Source organism: Cherax quadricarinatus, chromosome 86 (genome assembly GCF_038502225.1).
Source record: "Cherax quadricarinatus isolate ZL_2023a chromosome 86, ASM3850222v1, whole genome shotgun sequence".
Classification (NCBI taxonomy): Eukaryota; Metazoa; Arthropoda; class Malacostraca; order Decapoda; family Parastacidae; genus Cherax; species Cherax quadricarinatus.
The window spans coordinates 13,096,332-13,114,166 of record NC_091377.1 but is presented as its reverse complement, the minus strand read 5'-3'; the positions used below and the strand labels follow the sequence as shown (position 1 = coordinate 13,114,166).

Here is a 17,835-nt window from a genome sequence, read left to right as displayed (position 1 = left end):
AAAAACTCCGACCGTTTTTTTGGACTAAAACGCTGACTTGGTGGTGTATTTTTGTATAGTATTTATGGTTGTATTCTCGTTTTCTTGGTCTCATTTGATAGAATGGAAAACATATTATAGAAATAGAGGTGATTTTGATTGGTGTTACTATGAAAAGAACCTTGAAATGGAGCTCGCTCAAAGTAGGGAAAATGTTTGATTTTTGCTGATGTTCAAAAGTAAACAAATGATGTCATTGTCCAATAAATGTCCAACTAGCCATTCTAATATGCAGTCATGAATGGGTTGACATTATTTATACAATTATTACAATATTGCAGTAGTCTGCATAACAATAAATCTTCTATTTTTTGTTTGAATAAAAATTCAAAATAGAAAGCAAGAGTAATATCAGAGGGGCCTGGAGATGTGACTGATGAACAGAGAAAATATTATTTTAGAGCCAGGAATGTCTGCATTGTTCATTCTGGACCCTGTTTTGAAATTGGCATATTTTTTAATTTGCGTGAAATTGGCCAAATTGCAAATTTCTGACCACGTTATTGGGTAGTTGAAATGGGTAAATGGGCAGTTTCTTGTACTCAGTCTATAGAACAAATGGAGTTCTAAAGAAATAGCTATGAGCTTGGTCGACTGGAACAATGGAATTAGCCAAAAATAGGGCTCAAAGTGGGCGAAATCGCCAATTCGTAAATACTGCCGAGGTCGCTAACTTTGCGAGAGTGTAACTCCATAAGTCTTCCATCAAATTTTGTTCTTTTGGTGTCATTACCATCGGGAAAAGATTATCATTTCATAAGAATTTTTTTTTTTTTTTTTTTTTTTCAAAATTTTTCCACACCAGGAGACACCTCAGGATTTGGGGTTTTGACAGTCAAGGGGTTAAGTGCCCAAACCATCTCAACAGCCCATTCTCAGTCCTCCGCAGAATTCTCTTAGTAACTTTGCGCCTTCTGATCTCCAAACTACGAATTCTCTGCATAATATTTACACCATCCATTGCACTCAGACAATACATTTCCACTGCCTCCAGCCTTCTCCTTGCCCCAATGTTTAAAACCCATGTTTCAAGGGGCTTGAGCATCTAACAGGTTGTGTGAGCATATTAGATTACACTGGCTGGGGATAAGTGGTTTTTATGGCTTGATGTACTATGGAGTGCAACCAAGGTAATATTTATAAAGAGATTCAGGAAAACCAGTTAGCTAGACTTGAGTCCTGGAGGTGAGAAGTACAGTGTCTACACTCAGAAGAGGGTTAGGGATGTTGCAGATTAGAAAGTCATTTGACTGTGATATCTGCACATTTCTGGCAAGACAGTTAATGAGCAAAGGATGGTGAGTATGATTCTTTGTTTTATAGGTCACCCTATGTCAGTAGGAGACAGCTAGTGTGTTAAAAATTCATATATAAATGCAGTAGAGTTGTATATGAGAGGGGAACAAACTGCTAAGTTTTAAAAATAGGTTAGATAAGTACACAAGTGGGAATGATTTTGTGTTAGTAAGACGTACCTAGCCAGTATTTTTTACAATTACAAATAATTTATTTATTTTCTTCAGTATTCAGATAATGTAGTTTACATTTTACATTTTTTTTTTTAACACACTTGCCATCTCCCACTGAGGCATGGTGACCCAAAAATATAGAAACACTTTCACCATCATTCACACTATCGCTGTCTTTGCAGAGGCGTGCAGGTATGGCAGTTCGGATGTCCCTCTAAACAGCAAATATCCCAAACCCCTCCTTTATTAAAGTGCAGGCCTTGTACTTCCTACCTCCAGGACTCAAGTCCGGCTAACCCATTTCCCTGTATCCCTTTTCTAAATATAACCCTGCTCATACTACAACAGCTCATCAGGTCCCAAAAAGCATTCTTCTTCACTTATTCCAATCTAACATGCCTGCTGTAAGTCCAAGCCCCTTGCACACAAAACCTCTTTTACCCCCTTCCTCCATCCTTTCCTAGGATGACCCCCTACCCCTCCTCCTCTCCACTACAGATTTATACACCCTCCAAATCATCCTATTTTGCTCCTTCCTCTCTAAATGACCAAACCACCTCAATAATCCCTCCTCAACCCTCTGAATAATACTTTTAGTAACTGTACACTTCCTCCTAATTTCCACACTACAAATTTTCTCCATATTTACACCACACATGCCCTTAGACACAACATCTCTGCTGCCTCCAGCCTCTTCCTTGTTGCAACATTCACAACCCATGCTTCATACCTATATAAAAGTGTTGATACCATTATAGCCTCATACATTTCCTTCTTTTCCTCCATGGATAACATTCTTTGTCTCCACAGATACTCATAAATTCTATGGTTTACCTCGTCCTTCATAAACCCATCTGCCAACAAGTCTACTCCCAAATATCTGAACACATTCACTTCATCTATACTCCTTCCTTCCAATCTTATATCCAGTTTTTCCTTACCTAACTCATTTGATACCCTCACCACCTTACTCTTATGTTTACTTTCAACTTTTTTTCTTTCCACACCCTTCCACACTCATCCACTAACCTTTGCAAGTTCTCTTCAGAATCTCCCAAAAGCACAGTATCATCAGCAAAAAGTAACTGTGTCAACTCCCATTTTGTATTTGAATCTGCAAAATTAATCCCACCCCTTTTCCCAACACCCTAGCATTTACTTCTTTTACAACCCCATCTATAAATATGTTAAACAACCATAGTGACATTACACATCCCTGTCTAAGGCGTACTTTTACTGGAAAGTAATCTCTCTCTCTCCTATATACCCTAACCTGATTCTCACTATCCTCATAAAAACTCTTTATCTTTACATGTAGGTTACATGTAATAAAATATTGTTAGGCACAAAAGAAAGCCAATAGCATCCGGAGCATTTCAGGCAGACTAATCCTAATGCTCAAAGACTACTTAAGAATTAGATATAGGTTGTTAGTAGGAGTTTTTAAATGTACAAAAAGAGAGGTAACTAAATGAACAATATAGTACTATTTAAAGTATAGTACTATTTAAAGTATGCATTCAAAACATAATACAGGAGGAGCACCTGTTAAACAGGTCCTTCTTACACTTAACCATTTCTACTCATATAGGTTTTTAGTCATTTGTTAAACTACAGAGTATTAGTTTCAATGACTCATGTTCTTATAAGTGAATTATGACTGTTCTGTATAGTATTAACATTGGCATATTTCTGTACAAGTAACATCCTGGACACAACTGGGCCCATGATCCTCCCAGTCACTCACCTGTCATGTGCTTTTCCCTCCTACCTCCTTAAGATTCCTTGCTTCCTGTCAGACCAGCCAGCCTTACTCTCAGCCCTCAATCTCCTACTCAACATGAAATGGCTAAAAATTGGAAAAATGGTTAACAGGAACAGTTACAGTAGGTTTTTCTGTATTGTTGTTATTCCTGTATACTCATGGAAAGTGCTAATTCCATTAGGGTCACAAAGTGCCTGGGGAATGGGAGGTAATCAAGTTTATTCAGAGGAAATGAAGGGTAGTTACAGTTCTTTGGTCTAAGATATCTCTAGCAGCATCATGGCACCCCCATGAAGGTGTCACAATGTTTAGAGGTATGATGAACTCATGACTCACAAGATCAAAGTAATGTGAATGCAAACAAACCATAAATTGGGCAGAGATTGTACTCATGGCAAGTGAGTTCTAAAAGTCCAGGCCAGTGCATAAGCCACTGGTCTGGACTTTTATGACTCACTTGCCATGGGTTCAATTCCTGCCTGTTTGCTTCTTTTTATAATGAATTCATTTTCTTAACCAATGTTAGTTTCCACTTGTCCTGACATTATTTATTTTGTTATATGGTGGGAGCTTTTGTGTACCTAAAGCTAATAATTTTAATTCCAGTAATTCCTTTACTGAAAACCTATTTTTAAATCTACAGATTTCTCCAGAGAAAAGGGAAGCATATGAGGACTTAGCAATGACCATTTTCATGAAGTACAGTCCCAAAGATTCTCGTAGTAATCGTGCCGAGTGTACCAACTGTGAAACAATGATACCAGACTGGTAAGTTTTTCCTGCTCTTATTTTATATTTAAAAGGTAATCAGCTTTTTCTCCATGGGAAAGTGGAACAGAATTTTTCCTCCGTAAGCCATGCGTGTCATAAGAGGCAACTAAAATGCCAGGAGGAAGGGGCTAGTAACCTCTTCTCCTGCCTTAGTGGGATATGGCTGGTTTGATGAAAAAAAAAAATCAGCTTTTATTGTTAACTTACATGAGGGTTAATAATGCTTACAAACAATATTGATAGACATCATTTATATTTAAATTATTATTACAATCATGTGGAGAGTGCTAAATCCATAGTACCTGTGGGAAATGGGAACCATTCAAGTTTGTTCCAAGAAAGGGCAACTCCAAGTCCTTAGATCAAGAGCCTTTCACTGGCATTAAACATCCTAGGAGTATGACTACTATAATAGTAGTGTTATGATAAGAAAGGAACTTGATGGGAAATATACAGAATACCTCAATGGTGATGATAATGAAAAATAGAAATCAAGCAAAGTTGTTTTCAAAATGTATATAATTGTTATAATATTATCTGGAGTTTATCTGGAGAGAGTTCTGGGGGTCAACGCCCCCGCGGCCCGGTCTGTGACCAGGCCTCCTTAGGTCAGTGTCCCAGGATGCGACCCACACCAGTCGACTAACACCCAGGTACCCATTTTACTGATGGGGAACATAGACAGCAGGTGGAAAGAAACACGTCCAATGTTTCTACTCTGGCTGGGAATCGAACCCAGGCCCTCGCCGTGTGAAGCGAGAGCGTTAACCACCAGGCCGCCAGGTGACATTCACTTCGTACAATTTGGAAAACTTATGATTAAGCAGTGCATTTTGGTCTGGCTAAAATTAGAGGGAAAACTACTTGACATTGTATAGTTGAAATTAGAATATTTGAATGCTAAGTTTAATATAATTAAGTTATCTGAAGATATGATTATTGAATGTAATGATTATTTTAAGTAGCAAAATTATCTGTTAAAACAGCAGTGTTAATATCAATAGTTACTGTACTAATAAAAAACTGTATTGACAATTTTAATTATAAATATTGGGAGTAGAAATGTAGTGGTGATAATAAGGACTCATCTGTATGTGGTTGCAGGAGTCGATTCCCAAGTCCTAGCATGAGTATGAATGCTGATTGGAATATTGATAAACAGGCTGCATTAGATATACGTATTTGGCATTGATATTCGATCGACATAAATTTTCATCAGATTCAGTTTTTTTTTTTTTAAACATTTTCGAAACATTTGGCAGATGATGAACTTTTAGAACCTTCTGATAGTTCCATATTTTTCATCTTTTTATTTGTCTGGACTTTCAACTCAGGTTAAGTCAAACATACAAGTTATTAAAGAGACTCAGTATTTGTTTCTCAGTGCTTGTGTATTCTGTTGCAACTCTTCAAGTAAAGTTTTAAGACTGGGTTAATATTTACACTGAGTGTCCTGTACATGATAATGTGTCCATTAGTAAGTGTAGATTTTTTTGTCAAATTTAAACCTTTGAAGTGATTGTGTGTTGTCTGGAACCTGATTAATATTCTAATAAGAGATTTTGTTGAGTTACAATGAAATTTAAGCAATTTGTTGTTGATACCCATGTGCATATACCCTATGTGAGATAAAGATAGATTAGGGAGTAATAAAATGAGTAATATTGTTTGAGGTACATTGCAATGTGTTTTTGAAACAATGTTTTAGATTTTTTCTATGTGCTAGATGTTAGCAAGGAATTTTAGGTTGCTGTTAAGGCATACCTAAGAATTTCCTCCCTTCCTTTCATCTTGTCTTTCAGTATGTTTATTATTATTATTTTTTTTTCAACAAACCGGCCGTATCCCACCGAGGCAGAGTGACCTTAAAAGAAAAACGAAGGTTCCTCTTTTTAAATTTAGTAATGTATACAGGAGAAGGGGTTACTAGCCCCTTGCTCCCGGCATTATAGTCGCCTCTTACGACACACATGACTTACGGAGGAGATAAGAGGAAATAAACAAGAACAAGAACTAGTGAGAAAATAGAAAACCCAGAAAACCTCCTTGTACTTTATTAAAATTAAAATTTTTATTAAAATTATTTATTTCTCAAGAGCTATACAAATACAGTGGACCCCCGGTTAACGATATTTTTTCACTCCAGAAGTATGTTCAGGTGCCAGTACTGACCGAATTTGTTCCCATAAGGAATATTGTCAAGTAGATTAGTCCATTTCAGACCCCCAAACATACACGTACAAACGCACTTACATAAATACACTTACATAATTTGTCACATTCGGAGGTAATCGTTATGCGGGGGTCCACTGTACTTTTATGTATTTTATTTTCAATGTTTATTGTAACCCTTGTGAATTTAGTGATTAAGTTTTTCGTAATAATAATAATATTGCAATATAACTGTGTACAGTACTATATTAGATGTCTAGTAGGGTATTTAAATGCTTTTATTTTCTATTATTTAACATTCTGATTTATTGGGCTCTCAGAAAATCTTCCTATTAAATAGGTCATGATATTCAAGGTTTACTGTACATACTGTATATGTTGAGTTTGATATAGTATACTGCTGATATAATTTGATACAATATAAGGCTTTGAAGAAAGCCACTAATTATGCAGACGCATTTTGAGTTTAGCTTTCTTTTCCGAATGAAATAATAATGTGCTTTATTTTTACCACATTTTCATCAATATTACATTAATGAGAAAATTGTTAAATCTGTATTGGTCGTATAGCACCAGGGAGAATGAGAGGCAATCAGATTCATTCCAAGGGATGGAGAGTGATTCTAATTCTTTGGATCAAGAGTTTTTCACCAGTATCAAGATAGAAAGTTGAAAGTGAACATAGATAAGAGTAAGGTGATGAGGGTATCAAATGATTTAGATAAAGAAAAATTGGATATCACATTGGAGAGAAGGCGTATGGAAGGAGTGAATGTTTTCAGATATTTGGGAGTTGACATGTCAGTAGATGGGTTTACGAAGGATGAGGTTAACCATAGAATTGATGAAGGAAAAAGGGTGAGTGGTGTGTTGAGGTATATGAGGAGACAAAAAACGTTATCTATGCAGGCAAAGAAGAGAATGTATGAAAGTATAGTGGTACCAACACTCTTATATGGGTGTGAAGCTTGGGTCATAAATGCTGCAGTGAGGAGGTGGTTGGAGGCAGTGGAGATGTCCTGTCTAAGGGCAATGTGTGGTGTAAATATTATGCAGAGAATTCGGAGTGTGGATATTAGGAGAAGGTGTGGAGTTAATAAAAGTATTAGTCAGGGCTGAAGAGGGGTTGTTGAGGTGGTTTGGTCATTTAGAGAGTATGGATCAAGGTAGAATGACATGGAGAGCGTATAAATCTGTAGGGGAAGGAAGGTGGGGTAGGGGTCGTCCTCAAAAAGGTTGGAGGGAGGGGGTAAAGGAGGTTTTGTGGGCAAGGGGCTTGGGCTTCCAGCATGTGCACGTGAGCATGTTAGATAGGAGTGAATGAAGACGAATGGTTTTTGGGACCTGATGAGCTGTTGGAGTGTGAGCAGGGTAATATTTAGTGAAGGGATTCAGGGAAACCGGTTATTTTCATATACAGTGGTCCCTCAATAATCGTCCGGCTTGAAAGTCGTCCATTTCGGGAATAGTCCCGTTATTTCTTCTAAACATTGGTTCGCAAATGGTCCGTTAACTCGCTAATCGTCCTTCGTCCGGGACGGGTACTCACGCTCTGAGCCGCCTGGGCCTGCTTTCCCAGCCAGTGTGCCATTGTTTACCAGTAAGCGACAGTCCCCTCATATGCTCCTATGAAATATTTCATAATATTCCATTGATTTTAGTGCTTGCAAGTGCTAAATAAGCTACCATGGCTCCAAAGAAAGCTTCTAGTGCCAGCCCTTTGGTAAAGAATGTGAGAAACACATAATTTATGAAAAAGTTTGTAGAAAAATAAAAGGTGGTGGTGGTGGTAGAGTGGAAGCAGGTGTGATAGTGGTTGATGGTGGTAGTGATGGTGGTAGAAGGTAGTAGTGATGGTGGTAACAGTTGTAATAGTGGTAGAAGGTTGTAGTGATGGTGGTAGAGGGTTCCTTCTTTAGTGATTCAGCGATTCTACCAACTTCTCCAATGTTGTTGGAGTTATATAGGGCTACAGAAAACACCACCGCCTCAGCTGCTGCTTCACCACCATTATGGATGGCTTACACTCAGTGGCCCTTATATACCCAACAACAACACAACACAACACCTCTCGTGACATACGTAATGACTTGTTTTATTCATTCTAGAGTATATTCCATGTTTCTATGTTAATAATATTGTTTATTATGTCATATTAGTTGAATTGTGATAGATAAATAAGCCATAGAGTTGATATTAGTGTCATATTCTCCAACAATAAGCTTGCCATCCCTCCCTCACACAAACAAGTCTCCAATAAGAACATAAGAAAAGAGGAACACTGCAGTAGGCCTGCTGGCCCATACTAGGCAGGTCCTTTACAATCCTTCCCATTAAGAACATAACAATGGAAGAACACTGCAGGTCTATTGGCCCATACAAGGCAGGTCTTTATCAAAATGACCTCTACCCAAAGCTACCCAAGAATTTACTCCCGTACCCAATGACACAAAGCAAACTCAGCTCCTCCAACTCATATATTTGTCCAATCTCTTCTTAAAGCTACCCAAGGTCCTAGCCTCGATCACCCTTCTGGTAAGTGTGATGTTAAATAAGAACTTAAGAAAGTAGGAACACTGCAACTAGGCCGGTCCTTCACAAATCCAATCCACTAACAGAACAAATGCTACCCAAGCAATAAGCTCAGGTGGAAATATAAACACATATGCAGTATAATGTGATCCTTTATTGACAACGTTTTGCCCACACAGTGGGCTTTTTCAAGTCACAAACAGATAGATCTGTTTGTGACTTGAAAAAGCCCACTGTGTGGGCAAAACATTGTCAATAAAGGATCACATTATACTGCATATGTGTGTATATTTCCATTGTGTCGGTATTTTATACCATTTATTTCCAATAAGCTCAGGTGCAAGTCCGACTCAAATCCAACCTCTCTCACTCATGTATTTATCCAACCTAAATTTGAAACTACCCAATGTTTTAGCTTCGATCACTCTACTAGGCAGACCGTTCCACTCATCAACTACCCCTATTACCACTGTTCATTTATACATTTTATTAGTGCTTTACATTTATTTGGCATTTTTTTCTGCATGTAAATCTATATGCTAGGGAAGTGACCTAGAGTCCTTATGGAGAGGGATTCCCCTTCCAAACAGTAACCTCTCTTCCCTCTCTCTTCCTCCCTGTCTTCCATTCATCAACAACAGCCTTCAATAAAGGTAACTGTCATGTTGAATGTTCATTCTTTTGTGCATGTAAATCTGTCTTTTAGGTAAAAAAAAAAATTGTTGTTGATACTTCTGGGTGTCTGGAACGAATTAATTGGAATTACATTATTTCTTATGGGGAAAATTGATTCGAAAATCGTCTGTTTCGATAATAGTCCCACTTCCAGGAACGGATTAAGGACGATAATTGAGGGACCACTGTAGCCGGATTTGAGTACTGGAAATGGGAAGTACAATGCCTGCACTTTAAAGGAGGGGTTTGGGATATTGGCAGTTTGGAGGGATATGTTAAATGTATATGCTTCTAAATTGTTGTATCTGGGCATCTCTGCAAAGACAGTGATTATGTATGAGTGAGGTGAAAGTGTTGAATGATGATGAAAGTATTTTAATTTTTGGAGATTTTCTTTCTTTTTGGGTCACCCTGCCTCGGTGGGAGACTGCCGACTCGTTGAAAAAAAAAAAAATAATAATAATAATAAAATCTTTATTTCTACAAGTACATGTACAAGGTATACAGGCCTAGCTGACATCAATGACATACTACTACTATATAGAAAGCCCCTTATTATGCAGAGCATTTCGGGCAAATTAGGTCACTTTTGCCCCAGGATGCAACCCACACCACTTGACTTACACCCAGGTACCCATTTTATATTGATGGGTGAACATCGACAGCAGATGTCTTATGGAAACACATCCCTAATGTTTTCCAGCCGTACCGGAGATTCGAACTCAGGACCTCAGTGTGTGAGCTGAGTGTGCTAGTGATCGAGCTATGGGACACTTTATTTAGGAGGGGAGTGCTAAACCCTTAGGGGTTATACAGTGCCTGGGGAATGAGAGGTATTCAGGTTCGATCCAAGGAAGAGGAGAACATGTCCAACCTTCCTTGAAGAGACCAGATTTTGAGATAAGTGGTGATACAGTATTTCAAATTTGTATTTTTCTGGTTCAAGGAAAAGAATAACTTTGTATTGCTGTTCTTCTTTCAGGGTTAGTATTTGCCCTAGTTGTAACACACGATTTGCAACGTGCATCGTAACAGGACGACCAATAATGGATGTAACTGCTGTTTGGACATGCTCGGCTTGCAAGCACTCTGCCCTGGAACAAGATATGACCATGCGTGCCCACTGCCCTCTCTGTCATGCTGTCATTGTCTCTCACTAGCTCAAAAATTCTAGAATGAATGAAGTGAAAAATTATTTATTAATCACTTGCACTAACAGGTTTGTTAATTATTTATATCTCGTAAACATGTAAGATAGCTGGTAGATATGTATTACAAAATTCTACTTATATTCAGAATATACTTTACTTTCCTGTGTATTTAATAATAGTTCATATTCCAGTAATATTTCTTTTCCAATTTAGCAGGTGTGATCCCAGCATGGGCTACTGATCCTGGGAACCACTAATTAGTATTTTTTTTTACCACAACAGCTGTCTCATAAACTTTTGTCTTTCTGTTTGGGTCACCCTGCCTCGGTGGGAAACAGTAGATTCATTAAAACAAACAAAAAAAAAAAAGCTGTCTAATATCCAGGTAGGGTGACCTAGAAAAGTAAACACACTCGCCATCACTCATTCAATCGGTTATCTCTTGTTTCTTGTGCTGAAACGTCGTCTGGTGGAGGCCTGGTCTTGCTTTTCTAGGGAAATTCTGCCTTCATCAAGTCGTCCTTCAGCGAGCTGTCTTTTTCCCAGGCAGTCATTGGGGGATGTTTGGGGAAGTATTCTGCCCATGGGCTCAGCTCACTCACATAAGCTGTGAGCGGTAAATTTGGGGCTAGATACGAGAGAATGGGTCTATGCAGCAAGTGTGCACCATATAAAAAATTCTGCAGCACGCAGTGCATTATGGAAAAAAAAAAACTGACTGTGTTTTTGTTTGAAACAGCAAATTTGCTGTGTATTTTCGTATGGGTTTTATGGTTGTTTATTCATTTTTTTGGTCTCATTTGATAGAATGGAAGATATATTACAGAAATAGAGATGATTTTGATTAGTTTCAGGACTGAAAGTGGCTTGAAATTGAGCTCAAAGTAGCAGAAATGTTTGATTTTTGCTGATATTCTAATACGCATCCAACTGGCCAGTCTAATACGCACTTAGGAATGCACTGATATTGTTTATACAATTATTACAATAATGCAGTAGTCTGCATGACAGTAAATCTTCTATTTTTTGTGTAAATAAAAATTCAAAATGAAAAGCAAGTGTAATATCAGAGGAGCCTGGAGATGTGATTAACCCTTAAACTGTCCAAACACAGATCTACGTTTGTGCGCGTAGCGCTCCAACCTTGATTTTCTCCATAAGAAACAATGTAAAAAAAAAAGGTAGATTTTCGTTCGGAGCGCTACGCGAGCAAACGTAGATCTACGTTTGGACAGTTTAAGGGTTAAGAAACAGAGGAAATGTTTATTTAGTGCCAGGAATATCTACAGTGTTTATTCTGGACCCTATTTTCAAATTGTCAGTTGTTGAATTTTGTATGAAGCTGGCCAAATTTGCCTGTTTCTGATCACTTTATTTGATAGTTGAAATAGGTAAATGGGTAATTTCTTATACTCACTCAATAGAATAGATGAAATGCTAGTAAAATAGCTATGAGTTTGGTGGACTGGAACAATGGAATTGGCCAAAAATTGAGCACAAAGTGGGCAAAATTGCTGATGTGTAAATATCGCCAAGACCACTAGCTTTATTTTTTATTATTTTTATTATCACATTGGCCGATTCCCACCAAGGCAGGGTGGCCCGAAAAAGAAAAACTTTCACCATCATTCACTCCATTACTGTCTTGCCAGAAGGGTGCTTTACACTACAGTTTTTAAACTGCAACATTAACACCCCTCCTTAGGGGTGCAGGCACTGTACTTCCCATCTCCAGGACTCAAGTCCGGCCTGCCGGTTTCCCTGAATCCCTTCATAAATGTTACTTTGCTCACACTCCAACAGCACGTCAAGTATTAAAAACCATTTGTCTCCATGCACTCCTATCAAACACGCTCATGCATGCCTGCTGGAAGTCCAAGCCCCTCGCACACAAAACCTCCTTTACCCCCTCCCTCCAACCTTTCCTAGGCCGACCCCTACCCCGCCTTCCTTCCACTACAGACTGATACACTCTTGAAGTCACTCTGTTTCGCTCCATTCTCTCTACATGTCCGAACCACCTCAACAACCCTTCCTCAGCCCTCTGGACGACAGTTTTGGTAATCCCACACCTCCTCTTAACTTCCAAACTACGAATTCTCTGCATTATATTCACACCACACATTGCCCTCAGACATGACATCTCCACTGCCTCCAGCCTTCTCCTCGCTGCAACATTCATCACCCATGCTTCACACCCACATAAGAACGTTGGTAAAACTATACTCTCATACATTCCCCTCTTTGCCTCCAAGGACAAAGTTCTTTGTCTCCACAGACTCCTAAGTGCACCACTCACCCTTTTCCCCTCATCAATTCTATGATTCACCTCATCTTTCATAGACCCATCCGCTGACACATCCACTCCCAAATATCTGAATACATTCACTAGCTTTACAAGAACATAATTCCATAAGTTATCCATTAACCCTTTCAGGGTCCAGAGGCCAAATTTCAAAGTGTGCACCGGTGTCCAAGAATTTTCAAAAAATAATTTTGTTATTTTTTCTTATGAAATGGTAGATAATCTTTTTCTGAAGGTAATATAATAAAAAGTACGAAATTTGGTGGAAAACTGACGAAATTATGCTCTCGCAAATTGTGGTGTGTCAGCGATATTTACACATTGGCGATTTTGCCAAATTTGACTCCCATTTTAGGCCAATTACATTATTCCAGTTGACCAAGTTCTTAGTTATTTCAGTAGTATTACTTCTATTCTATCATTTGAGCACAAGAAATCGCCAAATCAACTGTTTCAACTACAAAATAATGTGATCCGAAATTGGTAATTTGGCCAATTTAGTGCAAAGTTCAAAATATTCCAATTTCAAAATAGGGTCCAGAATAAACAATGCAGGCATTCCTGGCACTAAACTAACATTTCCTCTGTTCATTAGTTATGTTTTGAGGCTTTACAAATGAATTCCATTTTGATTTTTTATTCACATAATGAATTTTTATTCAAACCAAAAAATAGAAGATTTACTGTTATGCAATATTGTAATAATTGTATAAATAATATCACCACATTTGTGAATGTATATTAGACCCACCAGCAGATGTGTATTAGACGTGTGAGGTCGTTTGTTTACTCTTGAACATCGACAAAAGTTTTACATTTTCACTACTTTGAGCTCAATTTCAAGCCATTTCCAATACTAAAGCCAATAAAAATCATCTCTATTTCTGTAGTACATATCTTCCATTCTATCAAATGAGACCAAGAAATAGCAAATACAACCGTAAAAAACATACAAAAAAACACTGCAAAGTCGCTGTTTTAATAGAAAATTATGGTCTAAGTTTTTTCTCTCATTTTGCACTGTGTGCTGCAAGATTTGTTTTATGTGGTGCACACATACCACATAGATGTATTCTTTCATATCTAGGCCCAAATTTACTTCTCACAGCTTATCAGAATGAGCTGAGCTCATGGTGTAGATCTACAGTTTGGACCCTCAACGTAAAGCCGTAGATCTACGGCATGGACCCTGAAAGGGTTAAATTTCGTACTTTTGGTTTCATTACCTTCAGAAAAAGATTCTCTTATCATTTCGTGATAAGTTTTTTTTTAAATTCTTCAACCCTAAGAGCAAGTTTGAGAGCAAGGGTCTCGACACTGAAGTAAATTTATTCAGGTATACACAAATACAGTTACATAGATTATCATACATAGCAACATGTGTGTAGAGAACCTAGGATAACCCAAAAAAGTGAGACAGATTGGCTTATTTTCTTTGGGGTCCTTTATTGGTTAACTCTTTCACTGTCTCGTCTATAGATTTATGTTATTCACACCAGGATCACCTATGTACGTAGATCTATGTTTTGAACTCAGGTTCCCCAGATAAACTGTAAGCAGTAAAGTTTGCCTTAGACATGAGAGAATAGGTCTGTGTGAGAAAAGCAAAACTCTGATCTTGTGTTTGGTTTTAATTAGCAACTTTGAGGTGTTTTCTTGGATGGTTTTTATGACTTTATTGGCAGTTTCTTGATATCATTTCATGGAATGGAAGATAATCTACTGAAATAGAGATGATTTTGGTTGGTTTCAGGACCAGAGGTAGCTTGAAATTGGGCTCAAATATTTGATTTGTGATGATTTTCCTGAGGATGGATAATGCACCCTACACCTCCCCCATCTGTTTTATGAGTTTTTACTAGGTCTGCTTCAATTATTACAATTCTGTAAATCGTGGCAAATTGTTTGTTTATATATATTTTTTATCTGAGAAATAGGTAAATCTTTTATATTTTTATGATGATGAATTCAAAATGGAGGGCAGGGGTAATATAGGAGAGGTCTGAGGATGTGATTAATGAACAGAGAAAATGTTGCTTTAGTGCCTGGAATGTCTACAGTATTTATTTTGGACTGCTTTACAACTGAATTTTTTTGTGTAAAATTGGCTAAATTATCGACTTCTGTGCACACTATAAAGGTAGTTCTTATAGTTCAGTTGGTGGTTCTTGTGTCCAATCAAGAGAGCAGAAGGCATGCTAGCAAAATAGCTTAAATTTTATTGCATTGAACAATGGAATTGGCATAAAATAGGACTCAAAGTAAGCAAAATTGCCAATGCATAAATTGCACCCAGACTGCTAACTTTGCACCTGTGTAACTTTAAGTTTTCTGCCAAATTTCATATTTTTTGTTGTCATTGCCTTCAGAAAAAAGATTCTCTACAGTTTAATAATTTTTTTTTTTAAATGCCAACACTGTGCTCTTAATTTTGGAGCTTCCAACAGTGAATGGGTTAAATACTGAAGCCATTCATGATGATTAAATGGAAATCCAAATGTCACTCACTTTTGCACACAAAATGGTCAGATCTATACATACTTGAATTTCACTCTGCCATAGTCAAATTAGGAGGCACATTTGAATCTACACCACAAGGTTTTTGAAGTTATCTGAGCCATTCCAGGATGCTGGGAATGGGTTCAATAAGTTTGGTCAGAGGGCACCTGTACATGCCAGTTGTGCCAAGACTTTGGTCCCCATTACCATACACAATTTAAATCCTATTGGATGAAGGGTTCTGTGAAAAATAAAAAGTTGGAGAAATAAAAAAAATCAGGCAACTACTTAGGTCTCCCTTCAGGGATACCTAATGAGGTTAGAGCAGTATTTAGAGATATGATCTGTGCTTGACAACATAAGTGAAGAAAATCACAGCAGTGTTTTCTGGCATCTTCACACCCATGAAGGGGGTTGTCGGCACGATTAATATTGGCTATGGATGATGTGTGCAGTGTGTTAGCTTCACTTGTATTCTCTTGGCACCTATTTTCTGTAGTTTTTATTAAAACATATACTAATTAGTGAGCTAAGGCTCTCTCTGTTGTTAATGAATGGTTGATGGTACATAATTTTTTAGGCACAGAAACCATATAACAAGTGCATTTTATAATGTTGGCCTAACATAAGCTGTAAAAAAATTGATTAAGAGTACAAGATTCTACATTCCATAAGCTATATATGTGCAGTAGAAAATAACTATTTTCTCACCATTCTTTATCATATGTCACAGCTCATACTAGAGCCAGTAGGCATGTTTAACCTGTTGCTCACACCCATGAGAAACTAATTTTAACAAGTGTATATCGTCATACATATCACTTATTTTAAGAGAATGTGCATGATTTTGGGGCATTGTTATGGTTTGCTCTCTAGTCACTTACATAATATTAGTTCTTACTGACAAAGGTGGTAATTAAAAAAAGACATTTATAATGGACTTTTTTATACGTATAATCTTATATCTCAAAGGTGAGCTTTTTAGGTAATTGACTAAAAAATACTAAGCATAATATTGTGTATTATATTATTATTATAATAATCAGTTAAGCACTGAAGCCAAGAATATTGTAACTGCTTTGCAGTGACTTTTTCTTACCACATTAGTTATTTCTAGGAAAGCACTATACACATAAGAGTCACACAGTGCATTGTTAAGGGAAGACAAACAGGCTTTATATGAGAAAAAGCACCCTTCTTCCCCCCACCCCCCTTCTTTTCCTGAAGGGAGTATTATGTGCCTTAAAATTTTCTAGAGCTCGGGTGAATCCACAAAAGTCAAAACTAAGCTCTTTATATGAAGACAGTATAAAGACAGACACAAGTTATAAAACATGCTTTTATTGGCACATTTCACTCTGGTAAGATCTTTATACATAGATCAGAATTGTATCCCAATGAAAGTTTATTTTGCAAATTGTGTTTTTGTGTATTAAACCCTCGATTTAATGGACTTCGGAAAAATGGGACAGTAGGCAACATTTTTTTGTTACAGAATTGTCTGTATATTGTTACAATCATGAAAAACAATTTTATCTCTACCCACCATAACTGGCCAACCTACTCCCATTTATTAGTTCATTCACTTTAGGGTTTACTGTACTTGTCTACAATAGGTCATTTCATGCTAAGAGATAACAGTAACTACTAATCCTTCATAACAAATGGGAACACGTCTTAAATATTTTTAAATATAAAATTACTTATTTAATACAATGTAAAGAGCTCTTCTTCTTTCTTTCAACAAACCGGCCATATCCCACTGAGGCAGGGTGACCCACAAAGAAAAACAAAAGTTTCTCTTTTCAAATTTAGTAATTTATACGGGAGAAGGGGTTACTAGCCCCTTGCTCCCGACATTTTAGTCGCCTCTTACAACACGCATGGCTTACGGAGGAAGAATTCTGTTCCACTTCCCCATGGAGATAAGAGGAAATAAACAAGAACAAGAACTAGAAATAAAATAGCAGAAAACCCAGAGGGGTGTGTATATATATGCTTGTACATGTATGTGTAGTGTGACCTACATGTAAGTAGAAGTAGCAAGACGTACCTGAAATCTTGCATGTTCATGAGACAGAAAAAAAGACACCAGCAATCCTTTTCTTTCTTTCAACACACCGGCCGTATCCCACTGAGGCGGGGTGGCCCAAAAGAAAAAACCAAAGTTTCTCCTTTCAAATTTAGTAAAATATACAGGAGAAGGGGTTACTAGCCCCTTGCTCCCGGCATTTTAGTCGCCTCTTACAACACGCATGGCCTACAGAGGAAGAATTCTGTTCCACTTCCCCATGGAGATAAGAGGAAATAAACAAGAACAAGAACTAGAAAGAAAATAGAAGAAAACCCAGAGGGGTGTGTATATATATGCTTGTACATGTATGTGTAGTGTGACCTGAGTGTAAGTAAAAGTAGCAAGACGTACCTGAAATCTTGCATGTTCATGAGACAGAAAAA

At 37.5% G+C, this 17,835-nt stretch overlaps 1 protein-coding gene across 3 annotated transcripts in view; it reads left to right on the top strand.

Moving 5' to 3' along the window:
• Positions 1-17,596, top strand: part of Oseg4 (intraflagellar transport protein Oseg4) — a 196,924-nt gene extending 179,328 nt beyond the window's left edge. The window contains exons 23-25 of one of the 3 annotated variants that reach the window (XR_008409185.2): positions 3,917-4,041; positions 10,406-10,642; positions 10,791-17,596. Coding sequence is in view for 1 of the 3 variants with exons in the window: in XM_053797432.2 (XP_053653407.1) it covers positions 3,917-4,041; positions 10,406-10,583 (303 nt within the window). In the remaining 2 variants the exon portion in view is untranslated. Of the gene's footprint in view, positions 1-3,916; positions 4,042-10,405 lie in introns of all 3 variants that reach the window. The other 2 variants (XR_008409184.2, XM_053797432.2) reach the window with 2 other exon arrangements.
• Positions 17,597-17,835: the final 239 nt, after the last annotated feature.